Source organism: Pinus tabuliformis, chromosome 3_1 (genome assembly GCF_031772625.1).
Source record: "Pinus tabuliformis cultivar Carrire ecotype Pingquan chromosome 3_1, CPIR1, whole genome shotgun sequence".
NCBI lineage: Eukaryota > Viridiplantae > Streptophyta > Pinopsida > Pinales > Pinaceae > Pinus > Pinus tabuliformis.
In genome coordinates this window covers 511,962,997-511,974,375 of record NC_142301.1, presented here as the reverse complement: position 1 = coordinate 511,974,375, position 11,379 = coordinate 511,962,997, and the positions used below count along the sequence as shown (strand labels likewise).

The 11,379-nt window shown below is 40.9% G+C and overlaps 1 protein-coding gene across 1 annotated transcript; it reads right to left on the bottom strand.

The window, feature by feature from the left end:
• Positions 1-2,208: 2,208 nt before the first annotated feature.
• On the bottom strand, positions 2,209-6,994 carry LOC149188056 (uncharacterized). The gene is made up of 5 exons (XM_089409856.1): positions 6,011-6,994; positions 5,018-5,681; positions 4,301-4,904; positions 4,000-4,162; positions 2,209-3,768 (listed from the first exon to the last, which is right to left on the bottom strand). The coding sequence occupies exons 1-5, from the start codon at positions 6,992-6,994 to the stop codon at positions 2,209-2,211; spliced, it is 3,975 nt and encodes a 1,324-aa protein (XP_089265982.1).
• Between the last annotated feature and the right edge of the window lie 4,385 nt (positions 6,995-11,379).

Below are 11,379 nucleotides of genomic sequence, written 5' to 3'. Positions count from 1 at the left end.
TGTGAAAATTTGGCTAAGTATAAATTTGGGGTTTCCCAAGGACTTAGTCTGTATTTTGTAAAAGTGGAAAAATTATATATATTGATATTCGGGAAGACTCATATTGCACGGAGTTGCCCCTCCCTTTATACTGTTGTGCATTTCTCTTGTATAATTCTATTGATAATGAATGTGTATAGGTATTCATTGGTATAAAGGAACACATTAATAATACCTGGTTGCAAAACACAAACTAAGTAGGAAAAGTGGAATGTTAGGCGTAGTCTACAATAGTAAGTATTGGTAAAAAGAAAACGATTGGTAGTGACGCACCTCGCTATAAGCGATTGAAACACTACCGCAGGTGTAGGGGCGTGACACCCGCAGTCACATGCATGGCCCGCCTCGACCACTCGAACTCGGCCCACTCGCTGAGACTCTCGTCGTAATGGAAAAGCATCACCATGAAATTGTCGGAAAACTTAGCGACGGCTTGGTTGATCGCATATTTCATCCGCGAGCCCACCGCAAAGGTGACCAGATACTTGGGCTTCCGCGGCAAGTCCTCGCTGGGTTTTTCCCACAGCCTACGCAGATACAAATCCGTTTACTGAGCAAGTATTCCGGGAGGCAATCGGTTCTCCGGCTCTCTGATATCCGTCTCTTGACGTACTATAGAGTTTGGCTTGGTGAGGTTTCCCGCATGCGATCTGATGTCGCTCTCTTGACGACTCGCACAGTTTGGCTTGGAAAAGGTCCCTTCATGCAATATGAAGTCCGTCTCTTGACGTAGTGTAGAAAATGGATTGGAAAAGAGAGGTTCAGACGGACGCCAAATACCAACGAAGTGCCCAAACATAATTAGAATCCCAGTGAGGGCAAGCACGATGAGCCATGTTTGCGCTGATTGGTTCAGAACTAGGTGTTGAATGACTTTAGCCATTACAAATAGCCTGTTCTATCTCATGCTCGGGGTGATTGTTTGCAAACTTAAAAAGAGTCTACATCGAAATGATTGGATCTATTATTTACGGAGTTAGTTGGTTTGAGTGTGTGGTAATAGATGGGTTAGTAGGTTGGAATAGAGGTTAATAATAAATACGTCGGTTTGGTTTTAAATTTTAGTGAGCAAAATTATTATTTTTTTCAAGTTAAATTAGTGGTAAATTTGGAATTTTATTATTTTTTAATTAGAGAAACCGACAATATTTTAAGAGTATTTTGGGTTAGATTTAAAATAAAGTTGTTATTATTATAATTTTTAATAATCCTGTAATTTAATTAATAAAGAAAAAATATTAATTAAATTATTTTTTCTTGGTATTTTTGTGGTCAATTTTACTTAAATTCTGTAGAGATTTTTAAGAATTTTAAGTTTAACTTGTTTAATTTGTAAAGTTCAAGTCTATAGTGGTTTTTAAGGTGTTGTAACATTGTAAATAACAAGAAATCAAAATCTGGCTAGAAATTTTATTGTCTAATTCCAACATAAAAAATCATTTCATCTTGAGTGGGCCTAATGGTTAAGAGTATATGTTTCTTTTTAAGAAGTCACAGGTTCAAAACTAGGTTCAAAACCAGAGGGGTAGAATATGTATGTCCCATAAACAAGAGGGTCTCATACACTAATTTAATCTTAAAATTGGACAATAATAATAATCTATTGGTTAGACTGTACTTTAATAACGAACAAATTATATCTCAATAATTTATAATTTAATAGAGTCCCATTGTCCCATAAACAATGGGTCTAATACACCTATCAATAATTTATAATTTAATGGGACAAGGGGTTGGTCTATTGTTGAGACTGTACTTTAATAATGAACAAATTATATCTCAGTGATTTATAATTTAATAGGGGCCCCTTGTCCCATAAACAAGGGGTCCCATATACCAATTTGGTGTCTGCCTTGGTCTTGGCCTTGGCCTTGAATTTAAAATTGGATAATAATAATAATCTATTAGTTATATTGTACTTTAATAATGAACAAATTATATATCAATAATTTATAATTTAATAGGGGTCCCTTGTCCCATAAACAAGGGGTTTCATACACCAATTTGGTGTCTCCCCCCCCCCCCACATCCATGTTGTTGGGCTACTCCATCGAAAAAGGCCCACGGAGAGGAGTAGTCTATAGGATCAGGAGCAGTGGGTCTGCGTGGTCGTGGTGGGGAGTATTCAGGGAGTTCAAGGTAGGAAGCAACGATTTTTGCAGTTATGTTCTACCATCTGATCGTGCAATCCTCGAAAGTCAATTTATTTCTAGCCATCCATATTGCCCAGCAAATGATCAGGGGTAGGCATGGTAGATTTGACCCTGTGTGTGCGTTGTTCCAAGCTTCCCATGTTGCTGTTATACTGTCTCCTTCCCATGCTCCCGTGAATCTGATCTCAGCAGCAACGGCTCTCCAGATCTGTTTTGTAGTATTGCAGGTGAGGAACAGGTGCTTGGTCGTTTCGGTGCTCTGTTTGCATAGTATGCACCAATGTGGACCATGCATGGATCTGTGAGTAAGCATATCCCCTGTTGGTACTTTGTTTCGAAGGATGCACCAGAAAAAAAGTCTGGTTCGGGGTGGAGATTTTAATTGCCATATGTGCTTCCACCATTTTTGAATGTTTTCAGGTTGTTTGTCTTGAAGCAGACACAGGTAGCCTTCCTTTGGGGTATAGATTCCAGATTCTGCCATACACCACATGAGCTCGTCTGGTCCCTCCTTGATGCGGATATGAGATTCACTCAATGCATTTGTATATTCATTCCAGATGTGGTGCCAATAAGGAGGCAGGTTTAGCTGAGTGGCCGATTTCCATGCTTGAGTAAAAACAGAGGTATTCTCTTGATCCGCAATATGAGCAATTACCTTGATGTTATGTTGGTTAAGTAATAGAGTGAGCTCTCTTGGGAGGAAACATCTACCCCCTCCCCCAGTCCATGGGTCCAACCCAATGCGAGCATCGGTTCCTGCATTTATTCTCCATGCAAGGTGACTTCGAATAAGAGGGAGCGAGAACAGTAGAGCTTTCCAAACCGAGGATATACCTGTCCTATTCCAATCAAAAAATCTTATCCAATCCATTATTTGGAGGGGCCAGATATATTTGTGATAGGAGATGGATGTCCAAAGATTATGCTTGGTAAGAAGAGTCCATCCCATTTTTGCAGCCAGAGCTTGTGCAAATGAGGGTAGATCTTTGAGGCCCCATCCTCCCCACTTTTTGGGCAAGGCAATTTTGTTCCAGCTTATCCATGCAAAGACTCTTTTGTCCTGGCCTCCATTCCATAGATATCTGCAGCAAATTTGCTTGAGACGAGCCAGGATTCTTCTAGGGATCCATGCTAAAGCCATCCAGAATACCGGAGTAGCTTCCAGGACAGATTTGATAAGCACCAGCCTGCCTGCTCTGGATAAGAAATGATGGCTCCAGTGGGATATTCTTTTCTCTAATTTGGTGATCAACCAAGTCCAGTCAGCTATCTTATGACTCAAGGGCTTGATCCAGAATCCTAAGTATTTGAAGCCCTGGTCAAGAGGACGGGGATTATAAGGGAAGTGATGCAGGGCAAAGGTGGATTCCTGAGCGGAAGTGAAAGCCTGAGTAATGGTAGATTTTGCATGGTTTGCCATCATACCAGTGGCCCTGTAAAAAGTGGCAAGGATCTTGTCAAGGGAAACCGAATCACGAATACTTCCATCCAAGAAAATGAGGACATCATCCACAAATAGGAGATGAGTCAGGAAGCACTGATCATTTATCTTTAATCCTGATAATCTGCCATTCTGTTTTTCATGGTAGATTAGCCTGCTTAGACATTCCATGACAATCAGGAAGAGGAGGGGGGAGAGAGGGCAACCTTGCCTGAGTCCTCTTTCAGCATGGAAGAAAGGAGAGGCAGAGCCATTGATGAGGAGGCTGTAGGTGGGCGATGATATGCAGGCCATGATCCATGTAGTAAAATGATGGGGGAAGCCCAGGTGAATAAGAAGCATTTTTATGTAAAGCCAACTCACCCGGTCAAAAGCTTTAGCCAAATCGATCTTGAGGATGATTCCCTTTAGTCTTCTGGATCGTATGGAATGAATGGCTTCTTGTGCAGTACCGATGGCTTCATGGATCTGTTGATCTTCGAGAAATGAAAACTGTTCAAGGAGGATATGCTGAGATAGGATAGGCCTGATACGATTTGCAATGATTTTGGTAATAATCTTGTAGAGACAGTTGCAGAGAGAGATGGGCCGGAAATCATTGAAGGATGCAGGGGAGTCGGATTTGGGAATGAGAGCGATAAAGGTAGTATTGATAGCATTGTACATTTTGCCAGTAGACCGACATTCCTCCACAACCTGAAGAAGGTCCTGGGCCAGAAAATCATAAAATGCCAGGTAAAACTCGATCGTCCACCCATCTGGGCCTGGGATTTTGTCTTTTTTAAACCACTTTAAGGTCCCTTCAAGTTCCTCCAGGGTAACTGGAGAATTGAGTCCAATAGCTGCCTCCTCCCCCACATATCTAGGAAATAGACCTGCCACTTGTATGATATCAGCCAGATTTGCTTCTTGTGGGGATCTAAACAGATTCTGAAAGTGAGAGGTGCCTAACCTAGATAGTTTGTTGAAATTGTCAGCTTGCTCTCCATCTGGAAGAGGCATTTTCCAAATAGTATTGGCTATCTTCCTTCCTTTTGCAAATTTTTGGTAGAACTTTGTATTTTCATCTCCTGCCTGTAACCATATAGCCCTACTCTTCAGTCTCCATGATTCTTCTCTCTCCTTTAGAATCTTATCTTTCTGTTTTTCAAGCTCAATCAACTTTTCTTTCTCTTCTGCTGAGGTAAAGCCAAGATTTCTGTCATCCAATAAATTGATCAGCTCAGCTTCAATAGCTATAATCGACTGATCATCCTTAGCTTTTTCTCCTTTGCCCATGTTATGGTTAAGTGTTTAAGCTGTGATAGGTTATGGCAGAAACCTTCAGCCGCCGATCTGTGATTGGATATAGGGTGGGAGGTCCAATAGTCCTTGACTAAACTTGTAAATCCCGCATCTTGTAACCAAACATGGTTAAATTTGAAAGGGGCCTTTGGCTTGGCATCAGGTCCAAGAATCTCCAGAAAGATAGGAGAGTGGTCTGATATTCCCCCAGACCCAACCCACTGTCTATATCTAGAAAGTATTTGAAGCAGAGGAACTTTGACCAGGAAACGGTCAAGCCTTCTAGCCAGAGTTGCCTCCCCTACTCTTCTGTTTCTCCACGTGGGCAGAGGCTTGATCATGGGAACATCAGTAAGATTATGCTGGTCCAGAATATCCTTGAAGAAATCAGACATGGGGTCAACTTGGGCTTGTGACCCCCAGGATTCCCCATAACCTATGGAGAAGTTTAGATCACCCCCAATGATTACCTGATCCACTGATGTAATATTAGAGTGAAGAAAGAACTGCCAGAATTCTTCTCTCCGCTGGCAGGGGCCATAAACATTGATGAATCTGATGGATAATCCAAGCTCAGCCGAGAATAGATCCAGTCCAATAAATCCCACTCCTCCCCAAGTGGCAGATACATTAATGGAGCGAGGGTTATATCCTATGGCTAAACCCCCAGATCTACCTATGGCATCCAGAGCATGGAATTGCCAACCAGGTTTGATGGTGGATAGGGTTTTCTCAATAGATTCTGCATTGCCCAAGGTTTCCTGCAGCATTATAATATCAGTAGGCTCATTTTCAAATAACCTCCTCAAGGCTAGTTTTTTGGAGGCACTAGCCAGACCTCTACAGTTGAAGGAGAGGCATTTCATGGTGGAACCCCTCCCGGGGTGTTTAGTGCTCTAAGAACCCCTTCCATAGTGGACTACTTGCCAGAGGCTACTTCAGCCCCGGCCTTCTGTATGGCTTTGGATAGGTAAGATTTTTGGCCTCGGGTTGATTGAGTAGTAGGTCCAAGGAAGGAGAGACCTAGACCAGATTGGATGCAGGGATCTGGTATAATCCGAGAGCGAAGATTGTAAGAATGGGGCAATACCAGATGGGAGATGGCCGAGGCCCCGAGCGAGGATGGGGGCGGAGGCAAGGTAGGGGCGGTGGAGGCAATGATGGGCGGAGGTAAGGAAATCTCACATGTGATAGCAGGTGTCAGAGGAGAAGATATATCAATTGATGAACATACAACATGTGACAAAGAAGTAAATTGAGAGGAAAGGGGAGAGAGTGGTGTTGTACCCGCTTTTCTTGCGACCTCTGCAGCAGCGACAACTCTTGCCCAAGTCAGAGGGGGCGAGGGCGAACTGTGGAGCTCCTCCACTGTCTTTGAGGATTCACCATGATTAAGTTGTTTAAGGACCGGGGTGTTGTTCCAAGATGCAGTAGCAGTAGCTTTTCCCTTTTGAGGTGCTGGTGAGCCAAGAGGTTCTGCTGATTTCGTGAGCAAAGGGCATTCCTTGAATACATGCCCTACCTTGTGGCACCTCCTACAACGGAATGGAACTCCCTCATAATCCAAAATCTGAACTCTAGTATAATGCCTCCACTTGAGGGTAATCTTCTCTTCCAGGCCCTCCCTTGTGTCCAAGTGTACCAGGATTCTTGCCAGCGCTCGATTCTTTGTCTGCACATAGGTTTTATCGTATTCCAGATAGGTGCCTAGGGCATTTCCGATCCTTATAAACACTACTTCAGACCAGAATTGAAGTGGAAGGCCTGGTAGTCGCACCCATATGGGACCTGCTCCTATCTGCTCCCATTCTGGATCAAATAATGGAGACCAGCGCTTGAGAAGGACCGGTGCCATCTCAATATGCCAATATTTCATGAGTATCAATTCAGTGTAGTCTGCCTTGGAGAAATGCAGCGTGAACCATCCTCTAGCTAGGCTCTGAACCTCTGGTAGTTCCTGAAGCATGCCTCCCCAAATTTCTTTTACCCAGTTGGTGAGCCTGGTCGCTGAGTATGCTCTTCCTCTAACATGCCCGACAAGAACCGTGTTAACCTTGTCCACCACCTCGCCCATCGGGATATCTTCACCGAATGTAATGGTGAGGTCCTTCACTGAAGATTTCACGCACTTAACCTTTCTTTTTCCCGTTCTCGGTGCCGATGGATGCTCTTTCAACAGATCTGATCCCGCATCCGTCTGTGGAGTCAAGGCTTTGGCCTTAATGACTGGGGAGTCGAAGCAGCCCGAGGGGAAGGAATTAGGGTTAGATGAGGAATGGGGGGATAGAACAAGGAGGGGACAAAGGGTTGTGAGCAGGTAGCGGATCAAATACGGGTGATGGAGGCGAAATAGCGGCGAGTTGATTGAGAGTACCGGGGGAAGGAGGGGGATAATCAAGGCCCGATGTTTCTAGGGAGAGTGATCCGAAACGAATAGGTGATGAGGAAGATCCAGGTAGCGAAACAATCGGTGAGGAAACCGGATATGAGAGCCTATTCAGAGTAGGGAATTCTATGTTAGGGTTAGGGCTACGACTATCGAAGATAGACTGTCCCTCATACGGGTCTAGGGAGTAATCTAACGCCTCCTCCTTGATATCCATTCTGTCCATAGTTGGAAACCGCCAGCAAAATCGCCGAATAGTTAGTTGATTGCGAGCGTAGGGACCAGATGTCGACAAGTCAAGAGAAATTGTAACATCTATCGCGAGAAACCATAATTACTGTGGTAAAAATGATTTAATCTGTCTCTGTGCAGGTGCGGTGATGCGCGCGCGCTACCTGCCTGCTTGCGGCCACGTTAGAGCCCAAAACATCATGCCCTTGCATCATTAATTCTTAATAGGATTAAGTATATTGGTTGAATTATATAAAAAATTAATAAGATGAAGTATAGAATTTTCAATTAATTAAGTATAAAAAAATTATTTTAAAATAGATTAATATGAATAAATATATCCTTCAGGGTTAGCTCAATTGGTCAAGGTCTCGTTGTTAAAGCACCTTTCCATTGGAGGTTATGGGTTCAATTCTCCTCGACCCTCTCGGGGTTAGGCATGGATTAATTTGGTTGCGGACCAACATGTATCCTTATAGAAAATAGAAATAGAATGGATGAGAAAATAAACCATACTTTTAACCACCCCGATTAGAACCTAAAATAAAATATATATATAAAATCTTTATTAAGTAATAAAAAGTGATAACAGACTTATTAAATGGTTAAAATTACACCCATAAAATAAATAATGAAATTTTTATTTAAAAATACAATCTTAAAATAGAAGGTCAATAAATAGTGGGTATGGAATTTCATGCTTGATATTATAAATCCAAATATAGAAAAACTATATGTATAAAAAATTAAAAAGTAAATACATGAAATTTTTTTGCTTTACAGAAACTAAACAAAAATGGATGAAATTCCATATTTGCTACTATACATAGAGGGTAAATATAGATATTTATAATTAGGAAGTCATCTAAATAAAACCTTAAAAGATAAAAGCATGTAATTTTTTATGCTACTGCGATGTCCCTCGTGAAATGCCTGAATGATGGTAGTAATTGTTTGATTAAAGTTACATGGGAGTGAAATGTTTGAAGGTTGACAATTTTACTTTCTCAAGCAGTTAGGTTGGGTGGTTACCCAACCCTAACTACTTCCTTGGAGATTTATTCCAAGGAAGGGATCAAGAGGATAGAGGTATTTGAGATCAAGAAAAAGAGGATTTGATATTTTAATGGAGAAATGTGTCACTGTGTTGGAAGGATAGACAGATTGAAGGAGCTAAGTCTGGTTAAGACCAGATAGCTGCTATTATTCAAGACTAAAAGTCTTGAGGAGAAACCCTGTGAGAGGGTAGCTCAGGGGGAGACTTAGGTCAAATAGTGAGGCTGGAATTACAAGTCTTACGGTTGGGAGGCAAAACAAAACAAAAGATTAAGGTCTGTTTCATATGGACAACAGGAGCATTAGTGACAGACAGATAAGTATACTCTGGAATTACTAGAAGAATAATCATAAGATTTATCTTGTCAAATAGAATGACTGTTTGGCCTTGTTTCAAGTAAAATTATTAACTTTTGTTTCATAAACTCAGTAGATAAAGAAAATACTGTGTGTGACCCTGTAGATAGGGTAAATGCAAACAATTATTTACTGTTATTTCATAGACTCAGTAGATAAAGAAAAGACTGTGTGTGACCTTGTAGATAGGATGAATGCGAATAGTTACTTCTGTTATTTCATAGACTCAGAAGATAAGTATAGACCATGTGTAACCCTGAAGATTGGGTAAGATGTGAGTAGTTGTTTTCTGTTTTTGAACAAGAATCTTAAAAACCTCAGAAGGGAAAAATAAAGACCGTGAGTAAATTTCGAAAGGTAGCTTGTAGAAAAGAAAGAGGTAGGCTAGAAGACATCAAGAACTTAAATAACCCTGTAATAGGGCAGAGCTGGAATAGCATTCTACAAAACATTATACTCATTAAAATTTCCAACTAAGTAAACTAAGGTGCATGGAAATTCCGCTTTAACAATCCACGGTGCATAAATCATAACAGACGTGAATAACTTTGTATAGAAATATCAATGTACAACACTGGATGCTAGGATGTTGCAGGTCAACAGAAAGAACAAAAAACACCACAGTAAAAGTCTTAAACCGAAATTGTCGTTAGAGAATTCTAGAATTCCAAAACAATAGTGGAATAGGGTTACGAATCCCAAGCAAAGGAAAACCTTGAGCATACAAGCATAGTTGTAGTCAATATCCAGAAAGGAAATAACTATATATATATGAAAACTGATGAACAATCAAGTTTATTTCCGAAAACACAAGCACAAACCAGAACCCCCAAATCGAGGGTTTCTTCATATATCATTGAACTTACAGTGCCTAACCCCCAAATCTTACATTAAACAATTTAACTATAAAAGCCAGAAGTTACAAGCTAGAAAAGAAGCTTGCAGGCCGCAACCTCTTAGTTACAAAAAAAAAACTGGCTCTAGACCTCAAATATTTATACAGTCTAGGTAACTGCTATTATAATTACACAGTCTGAAATTCACTTAATGGAGCAGAAACCCTTTTCCAAAATTAACCTAAAAATTCCTCCGTATGTAGGAATTTATAAGGTAATTTCCTCAAATAGAACACCAAAAGAAACCGCTCACAAACAGATCACAGATCAATACACCAGTATTATTGACGTGGTTAAAACCCTCAAAGAGGGAAACAATCCACGACCTGAGCCAATGCAGACACTTTAGGCAATTTATTAATAAAAGAAAGAAAATTTACATAAGCTTCTCTCATGAACAGTCACCTTACAAATGACCCTCCATGCTCTTTAAATAGAGATCATGGACCAATTGGGTGTCAAGCCACGGATCAAATGTCGGTAATACCGAGGATAGAATGAATTATCGGATCACTGCATGTCTAGAACATATCGTGACCGTCGGATTGTAAGTTACAAAAGCACATAGTAAAGAAACACACTTTACCTAACTATATACTAGACCGAGTTATACTTAACTATTTCCAATGTGTCGGAATATCCTAACATCACCCCTTAAGAAAAACATGGGATAGGATTGAAGGATGTACAAATATGACACAATAGGAGAAGGAAGGAGGCATTAGAGCCTATCCCCCTTAGTGGAAATTTCCTGAACTGAAACCATAATCAAAGTTTAGTAAACTTCGCCTCTATGAGAGCCTTTGTAAAGATGTATGCAACTTGATCATCGGTTGAACAATATTTCACTTCAAGAACATGGTCATGAACGAGCTTTCTGATGAAGTGCATGTGTAGTTCAATGTGTTTGTTGTGCTGATGTTGGACTAGATCTTGCATAGTTGAATGGCACTTTGATTATCACGCCAAAGTGTAGTCGGATGCTACTGCTGAAAGCCAAACTCTAACAGGATCTGACGAAACCACGGGGCTTCCTTACTAGCTTCTACGGTGCGATGATACTCTACTTTTGCTGAAGAAAGAGAAATGGCACTTTGTTTCTTACAAGCCCATGTAATAGGTCCAGAACCAAGAGTGAAGACATAACCTACAGTAGACTTCTGATCATTAGGGTCACCAGCCCAATTGGAATCAATGAAAACAACCAATAGAGGAGATGCTTCTGCACTGTAATGAATCCCAAACTGAACTGTACCTCAAACATAATGAAGTATTATTTTAGCTGCTTTCCAATGACTTTCATGTAGGTTTTGCATAAACCGAGCAATAAGGCCAACAACAAAGGAAAGGTCGGGACTAGTATGGGTCAGATATAAAAGTTTTCCTACAAGCTGATGGTATAAGGTAGCATAAAATTTAGGGGAAGTACAAGTGATTGAAAGTTTGGCTCCAGACTGAAAGGGAGAAGGGGTCGGCTTACAGTCTTCCATGTGAAAGTGGCGTAGAATATCACAGGCATACTTGGACTTGGAA

Excerpts from the sequence above, each read along its gene's own strand:
- LOC149188056 (XM_089409856.1), bottom strand. The coding sequence starts at position 6,994 with ATGGGCGAGGTGGTGGACAAGGTTAACACGGTTCTTGTCGGGCATGTT. Across the intron at positions 5,682-6,010 it reads CCTCGGCCATCTCCCATCTG|GAAACCTTGGGCAATGCAGA; the intron begins GTATTGCCCCAT and ends ATAATGCTGCAG. Across the intron at positions 4,905-5,017 it reads ACAAGATGCGGGATTTACAA|GAGAAAAAGCTAAGGATGAT; the intron begins GTTTAGTCAAGG and ends ACATGGGCAAAG.